This window comes from Macrobrachium nipponense, chromosome 21 (genome assembly GCF_015104395.2).
Source record: "Macrobrachium nipponense isolate FS-2020 chromosome 21, ASM1510439v2, whole genome shotgun sequence".
NCBI classification, from domain to species: domain Eukaryota; kingdom Metazoa; phylum Arthropoda; class Malacostraca; order Decapoda; family Palaemonidae; genus Macrobrachium; species Macrobrachium nipponense.
The window spans coordinates 17,004,421-17,027,454 of record NC_087212.1 but is presented as its reverse complement, the minus strand read 5'-3'; the positions used below and the strand labels follow the sequence as shown (position 1 = coordinate 17,027,454).

Genomic DNA, 23,034 nt, shown 5'->3' with positions numbered 1-23,034 from the left:
ATCTCAAGGGTAAATAAGAAAACTCAGGCTGTTGTGTATTGTCCTGCAAAAAGAGTAAACTACCATGAAATAATGAAAAAGATAAATAAAATTAAAATTATCTAAAGACTATCCAAGATTCATTGATTATTTAACTTACCAAGAGCCTTGATGTCAAAATGGTAGATACATTAGATTCTTACCCATCTACCATTAGATTCTTACCTAACTGGAAACTAAGGTCCGAGGCCAGGCACAAACGATGCTGCCAACAGTTAGCAGACGATCTTCTAACTGTCATCAGGAAACAGCTAGCAGACAATCTTCTAACCATTATCAGCAATGAAGTGTTTAGGTTCCATAAAGACCACAAAATATGCAAATGGGAAAGATGAACAAATAGATAATCAAATTTAGGTTATAAAGTCAAGCACTGGGGAACTTTCAGCCATCCAGTGCTTGAAAAAATGAAGTTAGAGTTGTTTTCTAGAAAAACAGAGGATCAAAACAAAAATATTAAATGAGATGAACTGCATCACAGTTGCATAAAAATGTATTAGCGTTTGACAGCAAGAAGGAAGAGAGGAAGTGGTAATGTATTTCAAGTACAATGCCAAAATGTGGGTGCAACTGGGGGCCTGGTTTATGTTCAAACAACAAATCCTGTTTTAATAATTAAAAAAAAAGTTTGGCCTCTTGATGCAGGCATGCCTGCTCTGCTATGTAATCATATCTTTAGTTTTATGTACTAATATGTAAAGTGGACAATCTATGGATATAGCAGGATGACCTCGACTGCAGCTACCACACATTTGGAGTTATGCAATGGAGAGGCATTGCATGACAACTAGATCCACAGTATACAGCACTCATTTGGGGTCATCACTATGTATTTTGCAATACGTATTTGTTTCTGAGGAAATCTGGGCACAGATGGTGATGGCTGTTTGTCTGAGGATCTTAATTTTTACAGAAACATTTGTCCAATAAATTTAAGCTTTCCACTTTTAAAAAGCTTTGTTTATTTATCCATTTGCTATAACCTCAAGATATTCTTTGTGATGTACATATTTAGTTAAACCAATATTCACAATATCTATTGTGAATATTATGTTTTCTGGGCTCAGCCGTGTCGCTCCCGTGAAATATGTCTGCTTTAGCACTATTTCTAGTAAAATATTGCTATAATAACAGAGAACTGCTAAATTGGACATGTCAGAAGCTTCTGACTCGCTCACCTATATAAAAGGTGTCGGTATAAAACTGGGAAAAAATCCCTTTTTTCGTCAACATTTCTATTAGCAGGGTTTGATATGAAATAAGCTCTCTGCAAATCTTCTGGCCCGTGTTCTTTCTACCTGAATTCCTATCAGGTCTAAGGATTCACATATTCAATTTTTCCTGATTTCCTGGTCTTCCTACAGGCTTTATACTGCCATTTCAACAATTAGTGGTTTTCTGACCATAAGTTCTTGATCCCATGTGTAAACCACCTTGGTCTGTTTTTCAACTCCTTGCTGCAACATATCTTGTCCAATTCTTCACTTATAATACAATCTTCCCACAGTATTTTGCCAATGATCTTCAATTTCAAAACCTCCTCGATCTTCCTTGTCAGTGCCTGTTTTGGCAGCATGAGTGATACAGGAAATATGTAAATCCATAAATAACCATAAGCGTTTTTTTTCTCACGTTTATTTTAAACATTTCAACCACCTCTTCCTCAATCACCAGATTATTTTCCAATTGCTTTTTGCAGTAGTTTCTACTAAAATTCCAGTTTGTTTGATTATTCTAAAGAACATTACTCTAGTTGAATACTTGGCCAACAAACACTGTCCTGATCTTCATGGTATTTTCGCATATAAATTTCAACCAATTTCTATTCCCGAAATAGTAATTAAAATAGATCAGTGTTGGATCTGAACCAAAATTTTTCCTTTTTGGGGGGAATTTTGTTATCTCAAACAGCATCAGTGTATTGCATGGGACATCTTGATTATTTTAGTTTGGTTATTAGGGAAAGACTGGAGATATGTCCATGTTCCTGCTAAGATCATCATCAACATATAACATATTAGTTACACTTGATCACTAAATTTCATCTAGGTATCTTCACATGCCTGCCACGAAGTCACAAAGCATGGACCCCTTTTATAAGGTATGTACAGGCTTCAGCACAGATATATATATAGTACCCCTAGAGCCATTAAGGTATTCAATCTATCTTGAACAGACCAGACAGAGCAATAGCAGCAGAAATTGAAATGACGTGTGTCAATTACAATTAATGAATTCTAACCATGCTACAAGTCTCATCCTCTACCAAATTCAAAGCAAGTGATAACAATAGTAAAGGTCAAGCATGGTTTGTCAACAAATGAGAAGTTGAGGAATTCCAAAGAGTGAGTAGAGGAGGAAAACTTTGTTATATAATTCAGTTACACAGGTTACCAAAATTTAATCAGTTCCTGACAGTACTAACACCCAACTGTCCAAAAGGTCTGATTTCATCTAAAACTAAATACTATGGGCATTTCTTTGCCATACAAAATATTTGTGTTTCTTCAGGGCCTCCTATGTAAAAGATATTGCCTTTAATACCCCTCACCTAACCTACCCTTCATCCCTTCCATTTTGAGGGTTAAAACCCCATTATAGTTTATAAAACATTCTACAATTGCTAGGGTGGGGCCAGGAAAAGAATACTGTGCTGCCAGATCTATGTTTCCTTTTAAATCTCACTCTCAATGTTAATGCCTTGTGTTAAGTAATTTTGTTGATCCTAATGATTCTTCTCTCTGTGTGTTTTATGAAATAATAATTATAACTCTTAAAATAATACTATAATGTGTTTAATTCAAACAATTTCCTTGGCCTGAGAGTGAAAATGCTGGCGGTGAGATTTGTTCTGCTATCCCTTTGGCTATCCATACTGTCCATATTTGCTTTTATGAAATAAATTGTTTGAACAGCAAACATATGAACTCAAATATGTTTTCATAATTACCTTTACAGTGGACCCCACCTATTTGCAGTTCCAAATTTTTGGCTTCACCCATTCGCAGATTTTTCTGTGGAATGTATATCAACATCATTAGCGGAAAATTCGCCTTTTTGCGATATTTTTCATAGAGAAATCTTCACTAATTACTGTATTTTCACATTTTCATGGCTAAATGCATTTTAAAAAAACTATTAAAATACTCAGCTATAAGCATTTCTTGGGGGGGTTTTGGTGTTTGAACTATCAAAACAGGCAGTTATAAGCAATCTTAGAGGGGTGTCAAGTATTTGCGGATCTTTACACTTGAACAGGTTCTAACAAGGCAAATCTTTTTATCAAAACAATGAGACATTCGAAACCACACAAATTCCTTACTCACCCCACCTTGGTGATTTAAGTGTGCTTAAAAGACTATAGATGCATACATTCTATTTGAAAACTGCAGTTTCTGGTTGTTTCTATGTGTTCTCGGCATTCACAGCAAACTCTTTGTACCTTAAAACCATCTTTTTTGGTGTCAAGTGTTCTTGCTTAGTACTATTATCAAGCTTATTTTAGCTACACTCACTCGCTTGGGGTCAACCTCATCCACAATACAAATACATTGTAAACCGCGATATCCATCAAAGGGTCAAACAGCCATTAAGCTCACAAAGCTTGATACTTTGAGCAATATCTTGCTACAAGTCTGTCAAGGTTTTTTATCCTCTTTTTGTAATATAGAAGAAATCAGTTTTGTTAGATTCCATATTCTGTCTCCAACTGTATGCAAGAGAATAATACATGGTACTTAAAAAGACCACTTTCTTCCTCTTCTTGGACAATATGAAATACAAACAATATAAACATGGTTTCCTTTGTGGGTTGAATATGCTGTTGGGTTTTTGGATATACAAACTCTGCTGGAACTTCTTTTTAATCCTGCTGAACAATTCCTACAATACAGTAGTTTGAGCATGTGCAGTTTGCTGCTAGGCCAAGGGTAAGCTGTAGAATAAACTACTGCACGTTATCTTCCTTTCAAGCCCTCAGTTAGTTTACCGTTTCCATTCAGCTACATCACCATTCTTATGATCAAGGTATGTACATGGCAGCATCTCATAAATTTCTGCTTGATTCACCAGGAAATTCATCCAGACCAGCTAGGAAGACTAGTCCTTAAAAAAATAAAAAGCCTTCAATTCAATCAAATTGGTAAAATCACAAATTTTTTATTAATTTGTATTTTTCATAGCTAACAAACCTGAGGTATTAACAATAAGATAAATCTTCTGGCACCAGTTGGAAACCGGTAAAAAACAATCAAAGACTGTATATGCAAGGAATCTGTGGCATCTGGCATCTAATGCGTTGAAGAAGTGGAGAGTGGTCATCAACCACGCATGAACTTCGTGATGCATTTAGTCTTTCTTCCAACCCAAGATTACTAGAGGGGTAGCTAGACGTGGGCAGCAGCATTAAAACCCCAGGTTTGTTAGCTAAGAAAAACAAAACACAAAGTGATTAAAAAAGTCACTTGTTCATGTGTAGAACAAATCTTGTCTTGACAATAGGATAGACTCATACTTGGAGGGAGGTACAAAAATCCTGGACCAACTGGAGGTTCGCCACACCTGACCACCCTTCCCAGAAATGAAAGCTCTAAAGAAGGGGGCATAAGCCTGTTGAGTGATTAGATATATAGGTATCTAAATTCAGTTCACTGGGTGTCAACACAATGAAACATCTAGATTCATTACAATCATGGAAGAAGACAAGAACTCCATCCATTCAAGCAACAAGCTATGCTGGCCACAAAGCAAAGGGCTTGTCATCAATCCTCACTCCCCTTGCTGGCGAGAGGAGTATATGCTACTGAGAAGCATATTTGTATGTTGCATGGAACATGAAAATAAGAGCTATAACAGTAAGCTGTTATAGCTCTTATTTTCTGTAGGAATGAAGAATGGAGAAAGGCACTGGATGAGCTACACAACTTGTTGGGTAGACACCACCGGACCCAAAGAAAAGTGTCCAAGGACCTGTGGGCAATATGCTTGAGGTAAAAGGAAGTGAAAGTGGTCTGCCAAAGCCATGAACCAGCATTCAAAACCTATGAACATACAAGTTCTTGAAGGCCAGAGTTACTTATCCTCTGATGTCACATGCTCTTGCATGCACAGTATTTGTGACAGAAATTGAAGGTGAGGAGTAGGCTTGTCTAATCACCTCATGAAGCCAAAAAGAAATGGTATTCTAAGACACTTTTTTCATGGTTCGGCTTGTGGTAACAAAAATTCTGCAACACCTAGGACTTAGGTGATGAGTCCTTTTTTTTCAGATAGCAATGCAGTACTCATATGGAACAAAGCAACAACTCTTGAGGGTCGTTGCCAACAAACTCCTTTGGGGTAAGAATGGAAAACGAGGCAAATCTGTCATCATGAACCGAGGGATTGTGAGTCTTAGCCACGAATTGCAGGTCAAACGAAGGCTACAGACCCCCAACCCCAGGTGTATTTTACGTCATAACTTGAGCCATGAAGTTCTCTAACTCATCAAGAAAGGAGGTTTGAGTCCTCTAAGTGGACAAGACTGTTCAAAGTTCTTGAACAACATAAGAGATCTCCCAGGATGAAGAACTAATCCCAAGTTAGCCCTTTGAAACTGATTATGATCATCATTACTTTCAGGGTAATATTTTCACTGTTATTATCTTGTTAGGCTTGGTGATAAAAGAAGCCATCTTAAAATATGGCTACTATCTACCAGTTATTGATTGATTATGTAGGTAGTCTAGCAAAGATGATCCTGAGGTTCATTTTTTATTTTAAACCTGCTAATATGTCTGTCATTTTCCATCAATTTGAAATTTCCATATTACAAGATTCACACTTAAAACTAACCAAATCTAAAATGAATCAATGGGTTATCTCTACTTCACATTAGTTTCCAAACAAATTGGTTTCTGTAAATTGAACTGAATTAAATTGACTATAAAATTTAAGCCAAACGCCAAACACTGGGACCTATAAGGTTATTCAGCGCTGAAACGGAAATTGACAGTAAATGGTTTGAAATGTGTAACAGTAGGAAAACCTTGCAGTTGCACTTTGAATCAATTGTTAGGAGAGGGTGGAAAGTAAGATGGAAAAAAGAGAATATGAAAGGAAGCACAGTAAAAGGAACAAAAGTAGTTTCAGCTAGGGGCCGAAGGCGCACTGTAAAGAACCTTACGTAATGCCTATACTGACAGCACTATCCCCCTGCGGTGGGGATGGTTTCTGTAAAGAAAACATGATATAGTAGGTAAGATTCAAGTAACTCATAAATTTTTCATGTAATAAATAATACTGTATATTATTTGGATAAAAGGGGACTATGGTGTCATAAATGACCCTAGGAAACTGGATGTTATTTTTTTCATTAGTTTAAAAAGAATCATGAGTTTTTTTAATTTGTTCCACATAGCAATAACAGAATTGGGAAATTCCATGAAGCATGAAACTACCACCAAAAATACAAATCTTAAGTTAACAAAATAATGAGTAAGAAATGACCACAAGGAGACTACTAGTAGGATTGGATAAAATATTTGTACGATCAATACTGGAATGATAATAATACAGGCAGCCCCTGGGTATCAGTGCTCTCGGTTAATGGCGATCCAGTTTTATGGCGCTTGCCTGAAGCCATAAAATCAGCAATTTATAGTGACGTAACAGGCCTAGTTTCAGTTAATGGTGGCAATAATATAGTTGTGGTGCCATAACATACCTAAAAGAGGCGCCATTAACCGAAACTCGCCACCCACATCACTGAGTTTCGGTTAATGGCAGTTTTCAATTATCAGCGCCCCACTGAGAATGGAACCCCTGCCGATAACCGGGGACTGCCTGTTAATATTTTAAAATAGTACTACTGTACTTGAGCTTTGATAGCCCAGCAATGGATATGGGGTTAGGAGTCTTGGGAGGGTCTATAGAAATGTACTATCAACAAGAAAATTGAAGATACAATTTTCTGAAATCTTCGAACACCTACGTATTTTACTTAATACCACACCTGGCAACTCTAGAAAAGGGGCGGAGCTTCAAAGCTATCATGTTTGTTACTTTCTAGATTTCCGGTAAATTTAAACCATAAAGATTCTGTAAAAGTCCTATAATCATTTACAGCTGAATACGGTAACCACCTCTATAATAATTCATTAAAGTTGGTTATGGTAACGTCAGCTCAGAGTAGAATATCAATCATCCTTTAAAACCTACTGTAAAACCTTTCTCATAAGGGATGTTATGACACTCAAATGACATAAAATTCATGAGTAATTGGAAACAGGTTCTTAAATAATTAGAAAAAAAGTTGTAAGATTTGGGCAATAACAAATAGAAATCGTGAGGAACAATACAGGAATGAATGCAATTTTACGACAGAGAGAGAGAACAGGAATGAATGTAATATTACGACGAGAGAGAGAGAGAGAGAGAGAGAGAGAGAGAGAGAGAGAGAGAGAGAATGTAATATTATGAGAGAGAGAGAGAGAGAGAGAGAGAGAGAGAGGAAAATCTGCTTACGTGAAAGCATGGGTCTGTTTATTTACTTATTTCATATGTATACGTTGAGAGACAGAGTTATATATCTTTAAAGTATGATCTAGAAGTGGAGAGAGAGAGAGAGAGAGGAAAAAAAAAATTGTTGACGGACTTGTAATGGGGAAAGGCAGAGGATGGTTACCAAAATCATTCTTCAATATATACTCGACAAAATTTCATGGGACCTTAGTATTCAAGTTAATTCTCCAAGAAATTCATACCCTAATCTTGATTTTATGCGACAGTTGCTATAACATTCACTGTAAAATAAAGTGGAAAATTTCAACCATAGTCTACAGTCACTTGCTTTCATCATATAGTCTCTACTTCTGAAAATCGATTTTCATCCACAAATCTTTCACGAAAAAAGCTGTGTAAAGTAAAAATATTTATTGCCACAAATAACTCGATATGTATTGTGCAACTAATGAAAGTTTTATATCACGCAAAAAAAAAATAACAATATATTGGGAGGTCTTTCAGTCTCGCACAAAGTAATGCAGCAGTGTTACCTGTGTAGGCTAACTCAGAACTGCTTGTAATGAGAGCATAGCCAGAAAATCTTCGAGTTGACAGGCTACTTTAACCTTGATAAAGATTGCCTTTTAATGATGGTAGCTTTGTAAACAACTACTAGCATTTGATCCATACCAGCGTCAAAGTCATTCAAGTGTGAAAGACGTTATGTAAGCCAGTATCTATTGACTTGTGCTTTCCTGCCAAAGTTCTCGGGCTCCTCCTCACATTATAGAAAATGCTCTTGTGGATTTAACTAGATTTGTTAAACCTACCTCAACCGTCACAACAGTCACCACCAGCTAACTTTAAAGGCTTTGGAATGCAAACATAAATTTATAGAAACTAAAATAATGGACATTACTGCTTATGATGATGCAAAATAATCCTGTTCAGTGAGAAAAAAAGGGAGTAAATATTGTCATCATGATACGGAGTAACACAACTAGCTATCACCCACTCTATCTTCCAGATCTCTATGAACTAATCCATGTACTTCAGACATATATCGTGTTTAAGTATCTGAACGTTTTTGTTTTGCTGTTTAACTTCTATAATTTTGTTTGTATTATCATATTCTGGAGTAAATTTAGTGAAATTGTGTCTTTTCAATAAAAAAAATAAGAAATTCGATGAACAAAAGCTAATGAAAACTGTATCTAAAGTTTTCTTGCCGATAGTATATGCAATTATCCCTGTACATATATACATACAGTTTAGTTTAAGAACTTGATAAATGGATACACCAAACAATTTTGATTCTGAAACCATCAATTTAGGAGATTTATGAAATGTTGGTTGAAATTATGACATCCAATAAAATGTTTTTTACTATCAGGGTCACATTGCATTCTCTCTATTCGGGGATTTAATAAAATCTTTGTGGATCATGCAAGTAAGACCAGTCTGGAACTGCTCAAGCTACTTTGGAGTGCCATTTTTAAAATAAATAATGGTAATGGGGAGTGACAAAGGGGAGGAGTAAAAAGATAAGCCCAAAAAATAACAAAGGAAAATTGTTGTCATGGAGCCCGCATCCCTTCCATATCTATCTATTCCTGGCTGCTTCTGTAACATATCAACCTACTGACCCCCTCCCCTTTATGCCAATTATATTGAGCTACAGTAATAATAAAAGTTCTCTGCAGTATCCCTCATGCTGCAGTTACAATGCTTTTTTCCCTTTTTACTTTTCATTCGTTTCCAAACATCTCAACCCTAAATGATGGCTTCTATCTCTTTATGATTGAGCTATTGTGTGATCTCTCGAATAACTAACCTCCAGTAATTTTGATCTTGTTTCCATCTCTCCAAAAGCAATAAAAGCATTTTCATCTTATAACCATACAGTTGTTTAATGAGGCAACCCCTGACATATTTCTATTCATCAAGGCACTTTCATAAGATTTGTTTTTAATAAATAGTAAAATTGGAAGCAAGGCGAAGAGAATTTTTGGACAGAAAGGTTGAAAAAGTCCAAATAGGAACAGATGAAGAATAAAATATAAAAACCAATGTACAATCCAACCTCTTAAATCTGGCATTCCATGGTCCAGCAACGACCATGGTCTGGGATCTTTTTGAATCAGCTGCCATTACTTCATGAGTGGCTGCAAGGGCAGCACCCACATAGTTTCAGTTTTTGGATTTTTTCAGATTTTGGAACTGAAGCTTACTCTGACAAGCACAGTTTATTTCCAACAAAAATATTCTGTGAAACTCAAATATATTCAGCATACAAAAGAACCATAATTTGTGGATATAGGTACTCGTGTATCATCTGATGTGTATCATGTGATCATTAAAAACACTTCATTATATACATTGTGTACAGCGCAAGATGCATTTTCAGTAGATTACACTAGACTAGGCTTTCTGTGCCTGTCTCCATTTCAGTAGATACCGATCTGATTTAGCTTTTAACCCTTAAACGCCGAAGCGGTAAAATAAAAATTGTCTCCCGTGTGCCAGATGTGTTTCGGAGTGAGCGCAGAAGCGGAAAAAATATTTTTGTCAAAAAATCACAGCACGCTTAGTTTTCAAGATTAAGAGTTCATTTTTGGCTCCTTTTTTTGTCATTGGCTGAAGTTTAGTATGCAACCATCAGAAATGAAAAAATTATCATTATCATATATAAATAATGCGATATATGATAGCGCAAAAACAAAATTTCATATATAATTGTATTCAAATCGCGCTGTGCGCAAAACGGTTAAAGGTAACAAGTTACTTTTTTTTCGTTGTAATGTACACTAAATTGCAATCATTTTGGTATAGAACACATTGTAAAACAATAAAAGCAACACAGATAAAATATTATCACAAAATAATGCATGAATTAGTAACACGCGGACGTATACAAATATTTTTTTCAAAAATTCACCATAAATCTAAATATTGTCCTAGAGACTTCCAATTTCTTTCAAAATGAAGACGAATGATTGAATATTACTATACTGTAAGAGTATTAGCTTACAATTGCAGTTTTCGACCATATCTGACGAGTTAAAGTTGACCGAATGTAAAATTTTTTTATATTTTTTTACATGCAATTATTTCGGAAATTAGAAAAGCTACAACCTTCAAATATTTTTCATTTTATTCTACATGAAATTGTGCACAATTTCATATATAAAACTCTATGAAATGCCTAATATGAAACGGAGCAAATATTACGAGAATGGGACGTACGCATTTAGGAGATTTGTGGCGGAGAATCCGCTCGCGGAGGGAAGGAGTTTTTTTTTTTAAATTCACCATAAATCAAATATTGTGCTAGAGACTTCGAATTTGTTTCAAGATGAAGATAAATGACTGAATATTACTAGACTGTAAAAGTTTTAGCTTACAATTGCGTTTTTCGACCATTTCGGTAGAGTCAAAGTTGACCAAATGTGGTTTTTTTTCTATTTATCGTGATTTATATGCAAATATTTCAATAATGAGAAAAGCTACAACCTTCAATTATTTATTGTTGTATTCTACATGAAATTGCGCACATTTTCATATAAAACTTTATGTAACGGCTAATTTAAAATGGTGCAAACATTACGACAATCGCACGTATGATTTTTTCGGAAGAGTTACCGGGAGGACGTAAAGAAAATGTTATTTTTTTCATAAATTCACAATAAATCGAAATATTGTGCAAGAGACTTCCAATCTGTTGCAAAATGAAGGTAAATGATTAAATATTACTAGAATATAAGCTTTTTAGCTTACAATTGCGTTTTTCGACCATTTCAGTAGAGTCAAAGTTGACCGAAGGTTGAAAATTTGTCACAATTTTTTATATGAAAATATTTCAAAATTGATAAAAGCTACAACCATGGGTTGTTTTTAGTTGTATTGTGCATGAAATTGCGCACATTTCCATGTATAAAACTTTATGTAAAGGCTAATTTTAAAATGGTGCAAACATTACCACAATTGCATGTATGATTTTTTTCGGAAGAGTTACCGCGCGGACGTAAGGAAAATGTTTTTTCATAAATTCACCATAAATCGAAATATTGTGCTAGAGACTTCCAATTAGTTGCAAAATTAAGGTAAATGATTGAATATTACTAAAATATAAGAGTTTTAGCTTACAATTGCGTTTTTCGACCATTTCGGTAGAATCAAAGTTGACCGAAGGTTGAAATTTTGGCACTTATCATTACAGGCGGTCCCCGGGTTACGACGGGTCCGGCTTACGACGTTCCGAGGTTACGACGCTTTTTCTTAAATATTCATTGAAAAATCCGCCCTGGGTTATGACGCTTGTTCCGAGGTTACGACGCTGACGCTTCCGACGCTCCCAGTTTACGACGCTTTTAAAAAACACATACTATGATAAGATAAGAATCCTTTATAGTTTAGCAGTCTCTCTCTCTCTCTCTCTCTTTGTATTTTCCAATGAAAATAATCACTATAATTCTCTCTCTCTCTCTCTCTCTCTACTACAAAGATGTATGTTTTTTAGTATGATAAATAAATGATTTACTATTTTCAAATATCAATATTAATTTATACAGCAATAATATCAATTCATTAAAGAAAATACCATAGTGAATTAGTAAGATTTTAGCTTATATTTAAAAAATTATGGAAGAATGAAGGAAATCCCAGTCTTCTTCAAGTAACTTCCAGTAACCTTTTCTCAAGATTCAGGTACTAAAACTGTCAGATATATCAGTTCTGTGACAGCCAGGAGGGGGAAAATTTGGGGTGTGACAGGCCAGGAGGGGAAAATTTGGGGAAGAGCTGCAGTGTTGCAATCACGTGGTCCTGACATTTTCCCCCTCTATCTCTCTCTCATTTACTGAGACTCGAGATTTTTTATGTACTTGTACTATTTGTTTTTAATACTTTCAATATAATAATAATAATAATAATAATAACTGTAATTACAAAATTCATATGTAATAGTATTTTAAAGAAATACAATACGTACTAATCTATCCATGTCACTTTTAATTAAGGTTAACTCTCTCTCTCTCTTTTGCCACACAAGAAGCGTTATAAGTATTTTTTGAGAGAACAGAGAGAGATAAACACACACTCTCTTCTCTCTCTCTCTCTTTTACCGAGATGAAAGAATTTTTATGGTACTAGTATGTAAAATGTTTATTGATAATTTCAGTTATTTAATAATAATAATAACAATAAAACTTTAATTACAAAATTCATAATGGTCGTATTTTAAAGAGATGAAAATGACCTTTCCATTTCACTTGTAAGGATAATTCCTCTTTCTTACGGAGATGAGAGAATTTTTACGGTAGATGCACGTGTTTATTATATTTTCAAATAATAATAATAATAATAATAGAAGTAGTAATAATACGATAACTAATTTCAAAAGAAAATTCTTCCCTTTGTCTTTTTCTGTATCAATTTCCCCACCTCAACTCGAGTGTCACACTCGAGCTTAACAATGCCATACAATGGTCAACGAATTTAATGGTTTTATGTAATCTCTCTCTCTCTCTCTCTCTTACTGAGTTGAGATCATTTTCATGGACGTGTATGTAATAAGTTTATCATTAATATTTTCCAATAATAATACTATAAGTACAAAATTCATATCTGAGTATTTTAAATACAATAATCATTCCATTTCTCTCTTTTAAATACTGTAAGGACAACTCTCTCTCTCTCTCTCTCTCTCTCTCTCTCTCTCTCTCTCTCTCTCCACAAGATACTTGTCATACATTTGGTGTTTCTATTTCTTCCTTTTATCTCTCTCGCTCTCAGCAAAAGAATTGATAGACAGACAAACATAACTGCACAGTCCTCTCTTTCTCTCTTCTCTGGAGAAATATATGTATTTATGGGAGGGGGAAAAAGTTGCCTACAGACATTCATTTCAATCTATTGAAACCGTAAGGAGTTATTTCTCTCTCTCTCTCTTTTGTATTTTAATGAAAATATACAGTAATTTGTGAATACACAGTGTTGCACATGAAAAAAGTAAATTAGTGATAATTTTAGAGATACGGCCCTAAGAAAAATTGCAAATTAGTAGTGAAATTTTCCCTGTGGACATGTTTTCAAGAACGTTGTTCCGGCTTACGACGATTTTCGGGTTACGACGCGTCTTAAGAACGGAACCCCCGTCGTAACCCGGGGACCGCCTGTATTTATATAAAAATATCTCAAAACTGATAAAAGCTGCAATCATGAATATTTTTTTGTTGTATTCTACATAAAATGCGCACATTTTCATATATAATACTCTATGTAACGGCTAATTTAAAATGGTACAAAAATTATGTCAAAGTGACGAAATAATTTCCGAGATGTGTCACAGATACTTTTTAGTGCGGCAAGAAAGAAATTCACGCTTGCGCGCCTGCGTAACGATTGTAAACAAAACAACACCTTGATCCGTGAACTCCCAGCATCATCCAAGGCATGTGATTCAAGAGTTTTCAGCTGGTAGGCCTAAAAGTATTTTTCCGTGAATTTTTAAAAAAACTTTTGTATTGACGTAAAATACGTTTAGTCGGCACCCGAGAGACAAAAAATGTTGACGTAAAATACGTCCAGTCGGCGTTTAAGGGTTAACTAATAAATAAACCTAAAAGCCAAAGTTCATTAGGTTAAATGTGAATCTTCATACATTAAATCAGGCTTGCCAACATTATGACTTCTCTAAGAATCCATCACTATTTCTCATAATTAACCACCACATAATACTGCGTGCAAGACACTGGCATACATAACAGCAAGTCCTACTGACATAAACAACCGAATCGAGCAACAGCCACTTGTCAATGTCAGTTATCATAACTAACACGCATTGATTTAAAGGTTGTATTACAGTTGTTGATGTGTTAAAAAAATTTTAATTTTCAATGGTGACTTCCATAAATAGAAATATAATAAATCTTTATCCATCCTTCATGAAGAGGAAGTGGTAAGAAAGTATGCCACTAAGCATACGGTTGTAGCTGTGGCAGAGGAAACGAATAATGTGCAGGCTGCAAAACATTCTGGATGAGGCAAAAGCATCATCCGATACTGGCGAAATCACACCTTTGCTTCATTTAATTCACTGCATTTATAAATATATTAAGTTGCATTTTAAAACTTAACTTTGGTAATTCACATAAAAAAACATTCACCAAAAAAGATTCATTTAGCAATTAATGGCTATGATGACTTCGATAAAATGCAATCAATCAGCTGATGATGTCAAGAATGTAAACAACATTAGGAGAATGTAAATGGCATGTGACTTCTATGTTCAGAAATTATATGATATAAATTATGACAATAGTGCATGAAATATAACTACATAAAGTATGTAAAACAACAGCTTTACTAAAACTATTACTATTCTGAATACTATGCATTAGTATTTGACTTTCTCAAATGGATAACTGTCAGTGTAACAACCTAACTGGATCCTTCTCTCACATGCAGGTTTAAAGAGAAACAAAAACACCAGATTTTTAGGTTTTTGCTGAAAACAAAAGCCAGAAGTTTGAAGTTCCAGAAAACATTGTAAGATGTCAGGAGATCAGAATTCCACAGTGCCCTTAGAGAGAGGTTTAAGCTCTGATACAGCAAAGGTGTAAAGCAATTGCAGAGATGCTTATGGAGCAGGCCAGAATTACCCAAAGGAACTCAGCCTAATGAATGACAATGACTACTCATCTGCTTTGTTCTCATTTTGATAATGCAGCACTATACATGTGGAATGAGCTGGCATGACTGTTTACATAAAGGGGTTATTTAAGGGTACTTCTAAGCGGTATTTGTTGTGGTCTGGCAGTGGCCTGAGACAAAAAAGGATGCACAAAGCAAGAGTAACCTTCCGCAAATCAACCAAAAAAGTACCCAATTGAAGCCTCCATGATTCTTCTCCCAAGAGAAATTTTAAATACATATTTCAGGATTAGACATTTTCGTTAGAAAACAAAACAAAATAAACTACTATAATTTATTACAGCACTATAATGAATGCGCTTAGTGTCAGTATCTTAATTAAAATATATTTTCTAAATGAATGAAAGACCATATCCACAACTTAGCTTTAATCTTCAAAATTTGTTGCTTTATATGACATGTTATGGGTCTGTATTACATATTTAATGCTATGCCTAATCTTTCTTGTCAGTAAATAACTACATAATCATACTGCATCTTTCATTTTCTGAACTTTTATAATTCACCATCACTTACTAGTACTTTGCACTTTTGTTTCTACTGTTGGTCACATTTAAGTGATTATGTGGACAATTTACACTGGTGTATCACTCTAAATTATAATACCTTTATACTAGGACTAAAAACACAAACTTACTTAAACTTAAACATATGACATCCACCCATGAATTGTAGAATTATGCTACACAAAAATACTGTATTAAAACCAGAGTTCTCCAAGTAACAAACACTAGCACAGAGCAAAAACAAAAGGAGCCTAAAATTTATCTTTACTACAATAATTCAATGATAAATATATACTATTTTATACTCCAATTTCATCAATATTTGTTTGACATCATACCCATGACCTATAAGTAGCTCATTTTCCAGCCATAAAATTAGCCAATTATAAGTATACTAATGGGTTTTATTTTATATTATTAATATTTTATACAGAAACTTTGAAAAATAGCAGTGAGAACTGGTACATTTATCTGATTGACACCATGTACATCACTGTCTATGCATGGGAAATGGCACTGCTGGGTAGGAATGCTGGCAGGAATACCTAATATTAAACAGCAGCAATGTGTCTCGAACTCTATTTGCTCTGCACTTACAAGGTTAGAATTCTTAATCTTATAACTTTCAATTCATTTATCAATATAGCAATTATGATCACCTTTGACTTAGTAATAAAACTGAATGACTCCTGAAACTTTGGAAGTGTCCCTTGTGCCAAAATGAAAATTATGATAGTACAGATTTAATGTTAATACTGTATGAACAATATTTAAATTATAAAATGAAAACAGTGTTGATAATTCTAACTTCTTGAATGATGTCAATAGAACAAGAAACAAATAACATAATGAAAGCACAACTTCTTTTTTCATTAAAATCAATAAAATACCAGTGACATTCTTCATGTGCACATGATTCTGGTTTTAATTAATAAGAAATTCAGACATTAATGTCATCACTACATGAAAACTAAAAAGAAAAATGGTGGTCAGACATATTAATAACCGCTGATCACTCATTGTCTTCAGTCCAAATGACTTCTCTTTTCAGCTTTCTTCTTTGCAGACAGTGATGGAGAGCTTGGACTTCTACCTCGTTGCCTGCCTCCCTGAAATGAAATGAAATCATATGAATAAACCTAAATGCTTTTAGATAAGAAATAAAATTAAACCATACTTAAGTGCTAATTAAGATAAATTTCATTACAAATGTGATAACAAGAATGGAACACACGGTTTATTTTCCTGGATGATTTGCAGGTGCCATTAATTTTAGAACATGTTCTACTTAAAAGATCTCTCTTTTTCTTTTTGGGGGGCCTTTCTTTTTCTCTTTCTTAAGTCTTCAGTTGAAAATAAAACCTTTACTGACACAGTCAACATACTATAAACCTAAAGGGAAATCAGCCTGCAGAAAGAGACAGTTATGGGTAAAGGTGATAAATAATATGGGGGAATAGAAAATAAAACCAATATACACTTAATTCAGGAGATGACAAGAGCAAGAAAAGATGAATTAGCTCCTTTCTTATATGTTTAGAAGTCAGAAGATTCCACAACTGTACAAAGTAAACTGTTCTACATTTTATTTACCAAAATAAAGCTCCTTTGTGGTACATGTTACACAACAAACATAATGCTAACTTTATGGCTATTCCACAAATCAATATTAAGAGTTGACAAAATAAACTTGCTTAATGTGAAAACTCTATCCATGAGTTTAAGATTCGAGTCAGTACCAAAGATTACAATGAAGAATGATACTCCAAACATGGAAGAAAACAGAAGATAAAACACTTACATGTAACAGCTACATCACAAAACACTTAAAAAAATTTCCATGAGATACCAAATTTATGAGAGCTTTTTTATTAGAAAGAAATAAGACTGGGGAAAGTACACTACAGGTGGCCCTCGGTTAGCGGCAGGGTTTCCGTTCCTGGCCGCTGACACTGAGCGATTTTCGATGGCAAGCGATTTTAAAGTCTATGGCCACCGCACACCTTTCAGAGTACTAGACCAGTCAAACGGCGCCATAATCCCTCAATGGTGCAATAGGTAAAATTGTATTTATGCAGTATTATGCAGTATAGTACTTTAGAATTTACTGTAAAGTAGTACTGTACATTCTAGTATTATAAATACAGGCGGCCCTCGGTTAGCGGCAGGGGTTCCATTCCTGCCTGTCGACGATGAGCGATTCTCAACGCTAACCGATTTTAAAGTCTACGCCCGCCGCACACCTTCTTTCAGAATACTAGACCAGTTAACAGCGGCCTAGACCAGTCAAATGGCGCCATAATACCGCAATAAGTAAAATTATACTTATGCAGCATAGTACTAAGTATATAAGTTACGGTACAGTACATTTTAGTACTATTATAAATATTGTAAAGTGAAAAAAAGCCTACCTTTAATCCTTTGGGTGTCTTAGAGTATGTAAAGATATCAGGTTTTATAGTGTACAGGTAGCTGTAGTGTTCAAGTTACGATAATTCATCTTACAATAATCCCATTTTATGAGAGACCAAATTACAATAGGCTAACTTTACCCCATCTTCTAGTTACGTAAGTTCATAAACAGCAAAATAGAATGATGAAAGTACATTTTTAATGTTATACTCATTGCGTAAACGTGTACAGCCATGAACACCCGAACAAGAAACAACTTTTTTTTTCTAAGTACAACCAAATTGGATAACAACATCTGTTTGGCTTGTATTTCAATCATTGTACTATACTACACTGTTACTGTAGTTGTTATAAATGACATTATGTAGAATAGGACTGAGATATCTTAATGTAATAACTATTCGTTATAGATCAAAGATCAATGTAGATCAAAGATCAATAGGGAAATATACTGTTAAATTTAAATCTAGTTATAGCTGAAGTTGAGAAAACTGTTCAAGCAGCTGATGACCATTATCATGCATTGGCAACAAGGATAAAACTCCATTAAACGTATGCCATCAAACACAACCGTGGACAAAATTGATAAAATAATTCTAATCAAAACTACTGTGCTTGAAGGAATACATTTTACTGTTGGTTTCACGCCAATAAGAGATAAATAATGTAAAGCTCGTATTACAATGTTATAAATATAAAGGAAAATTGCGAACGGAATCACATATTGTTTTACTCAGTAAACATGCGCCAATGTAATCTGTTAACGGAAAAAAAAAATTAGTTCACAATCACAACGAGACATATTTAAGTCATATTTCCACCTAAAAACACGTCGTATAAGGAAAAATAACCTTGCCTCATATAAGTCAAGTATCAAGATATGTGTTTATGCTAACTGGAAGCAAAGAAAATTTGCTCAGAATTGCGTTAAATATGACGAAACAAACTCGTATTTGCCATCAGCTGATTTCCAAACCAAAACATTGGCCGCGGAGAAAACATTGGCCGCTCCACGGAAAATTGGCTTAGATCTACTGTAGTATTTTATAATACAATAATATGAGAATACATACAATATTATTGGATACAGTGAAGTAATGTATAACTTTTTAAAAGATTTATGGAAAAAATGCATATTTACTTTTTCTTCTTTGCTTATCTTAATTTTCGTCAATATGCCATCTACGTAGCAGCGGCATCTCGAGCTTGTACGGTCATACCTCAATTTTTTGTTCGAGTAACAAAGCAAAAAATCAACCGAGTTGCATAGTTATATTGTGAACTTCTATCCCATGGAAAAAGAAACAAATAGCAGTGTTGCAAAATTGAATGTATACCCGAGTTTTGTCTTTTAATTTAAATTTATGCAACAACTGTAAATATAATTTGTTATAAAAACATGATTCAATTATATAAATTAAAATTTTATTATTCGGGCACGACTGAACAACCTATTGTCTTTATCATGTGGAGGGCTGTTACAAAGACTTCGAATGGACATGTGTACTGCCACTGTATCATATTTATGTACAAAAATTAAAAAAATACCCTGTAGTACATTTTTCATATACATTTTATTCATAAAAGCATAAAAACTTAAAACAAAAAGTTGAAGTTTCATTAACAAAATAAGTTATAATTAGCTCCCAAATTAATAAAATATAAGCATGTGAAGTTTTTGTAAATGCATTTTTCAAAATTGTAACAGCGGCGGACAATAACGAATATGAAAAAACATCCTCTGATAACGTGGAGGGTAGTTAAAAAAGAAGCTGCCTTAATTTGTACCATATTTATGTACAAAAATAAAAAATACCCTATACGTAATATATTTTCATACAAATTTTAATAATCGACACATCGATCGCTAAATTTGCACTTTTTTAAACTCCATATTTTCAGAAAAGTGGCAGGAGGCAGCTCACAAGAATTAACAGGAAAAAACATCCTCTTTGATAACTGGAGGGCAGTTACAAAAGCTACCTTTGTATCATATTTGCAAAAATAAAAATACCCTATACGTAATACATTTTCATACACATTTTAAACATAAAAGCATGAACATTTATGAATCGACAAATCCATAGCTAAATTTTCACTTATTTAACTTGATATTTTCAGCATAGAACAGTGTCAGGGGCATATAGTTTACCCTAATACCTATGTAATAACTCTCAATAAAAATTTTTAATATCATTCGAACCTTTATGGTCTGAATGGTATTTCTACAAGTGTATGTACTCGTTAGACATAACGGCGCTAGCGGGCGATGTTAACTGAAAATTGTGCCGTAAAAATACCTTAAAATACCTTATTCTTAAATTAATATTTTTTATGACAGCCGTAAAACCGATTCGCCACTAAGTGATTGCGACATTAACCGCGGGCCACCTGTATTTATTTATACTAATAATCTGCATAAGGCTCACGCTCAAGTCATTAGGGACTCTAAAAAATTTATTATCTAGAATAGTACTTTAACAACACTACAGTCACAAATCAAGACTCATTTAGTGTTTGCTCAAAGGATTTATACTAAATAAAGACTAGAAATTGGAGCAACATTATTAGAAATACAAAGGAATGAATGAATAGCATCAGGCAGCTGGGGGAATACCTAACAAGATTAAATAAACTTTCATATTGGTTAAAAACAAAAACTATTATCTTTAAGTGGTATATAAAATGTTCCCCCTATATTCTTGGGGGATGCGTACCAGAACCCCCAGCCAAGATTTAGAATTTGCAACTAGTTGGAACCCCTATAAAAATGCTGAAAACAGCCTATTTTGGTAGATAAATCTTAAGAAAAACCCACTCAAAATTTTATACCTGGTTTTTTTTATAGTTTTATCACAAAAAGTGCAGTTTATGATGAAATAGATTTAAAAAAACCCAGGAATTTCCGGATATTTCTCATAGAAAAATACTGTGAAAAATAGGTAGATATGGTCCAGAGAAAAATCCACAAATACAGAGGGCTCTCTGTAGCTGCAATCATCATAAGCTGATGTGAAATGATGTATACACTGTAAATAATAATTTTAATGTTATAATTTTAATTTCTATGAGGCACAAGGCTCCCTAGTTTCTGAATAACTGGGCTAAGGTTGAACCCTTCCCATAATGACAAATACCGTATATCTCAGTATATAAAATGAACTGTAGGTAAGACAAGGTAATAAACTATGACAGATTTTCATGAATTTATCTCATATACATACAGCTGTAGTATAAGATGACTGCTAAATCACAAAAGCATCTGTGTATAGGTTAACTGGTTACCACACATACTAGCGTATAATGCAACTTTTGAAGACCTAATTTTGAAGTTGATTTTAACAGGGGTCAGATCATACACAGGATATGGAGGCTGCATCATGCACACAATATAAAACTAGCCTATGTAATATTCACATATTAGCATCGTAATATAAAATACAAACATAACAAATATGCATCTTTTCAATGGATCTTTAAAAAAGTTATGTTTTACTTCACTGCATCCAAAAATATTGTATGAACATTATTCTCATATTACAACCGTATTATAAAATACAAACATAGCAATCATGAGCCATCTGCATTTTTTAGGTTTTCATGAACATGGCCAATGATACCATTTCAGAATTTTTGTTCAGGCATCAATTTCTGTTTACAGATAACCATGGGGGAAAGTTTCATCCCATCTGCCATATACTTTAAAACAACAGTAAAATGTGTTCTTTCATACCTAGTAGTTTTGACCTATAGGTCGGCTCCCCGTTTTCAGGGTCTTTTGATGAGGAAAAGGCTAATTGGAGGGGTTGCTGTGGTAGTGTTTAACACTCGCCCCAGTTCTATACCGACACCTTTTATTTAGGTGAGCGAGTCAGAGACTTCTGACATGTCCAATTTAGCAGTTCTCTGGTATCATAGCAATATTTTACTAGAAATAGTGCTAAAGAGGACACATTTCACTGGGCGACACGGCTTCCTCGCCCAGAAATAGATTTTTCCTCCGTCAAAATCCCTTTTCTCTCCAACTTTATTTACGGTCAGGTTTGATGTCATAATGAAGTTTAGGAAAGTTTCATCCACATTACCGATGCACGATAATTTATATACATAGTCATTAGAAGCTTGAATATAGTTTTCTCAGCTTCAGCTACAACTTGCAGCATAAATTTAGCAGTATATCTCCAAGCAGATCTTTTCTCAATAGCAAATAAGGGTATACAGTACTGTAATGTAAAAATATATCAGTCCTGTTCTACTTAACGTCATTAGTATAACAAATATGGTAACTACAGTACTATTACCATATGATGGTCAAAATGCAAGCGAAACAGCTGTTGTTATCTGATTCGGTTGTTAATACCAAATCAGCTGTTGCTCGTTTTGTATTTATGGCTGTACGCATTTACAAGTTTATCATTCTCTTTTACTTCTTTGTAACTTATTTAACTAGAAGATGGGATAAAGAGAAGGATGAAAAGAGGTTAGTGTATGTATAATAATTATCATACTTAGTAATTATCATTCATATGACTAAATTGTTCTAAACAGGTGTATGTTATCCAAAATGATGTTATTTCAGCAAAATGATAATTAATTTTTTATGAAAAATGAATATTATGTTACCCTAATGTTATTACTGTACTACAGTAATTACACTAGTACCATTAAAATTTATGAAAGAATATTGAAAGATAAACGTTCCTGTGAGTGCAACTGTAACTCAATGCCTTACATTTTCTCAGCTGGACTTGCATAGCAAAAGGATGATTTCATTAACTTTGAATTATTTCTAAAATTTGCCAGTCTCAAATATACCAATAATATACTATAGAGTAAAAATGGTCTTATTATCTACATTATCAGTTCATTTTATAATGTGAAT

At 34.1% G+C, this 23,034-nt stretch overlaps 1 protein-coding gene across 5 annotated transcripts in view; it reads right to left on the bottom strand.

The window, feature by feature from the left end:
- Positions 1-15,494: 15,494 nt before the first annotated feature.
- LOC135197812 (uncharacterized) overlaps positions 15,495-23,034 on the bottom strand; it is a 201,516-nt gene continuing 193,976 nt past the window's right edge. For all 5 annotated transcript variants that reach the window (XM_064224942.1, XM_064224944.1, XM_064224945.1 and 2 more), the window contains one exon: positions 15,495-16,849. Coding sequence is in view for 1 of the 5 variants with exons in the window: in XM_064224944.1 (XP_064081014.1) it covers positions 16,766-16,849 (84 nt within the window). In the remaining 4 variants the exon portion in view is untranslated. The remainder of the gene's footprint in view (positions 16,850-23,034) is intronic.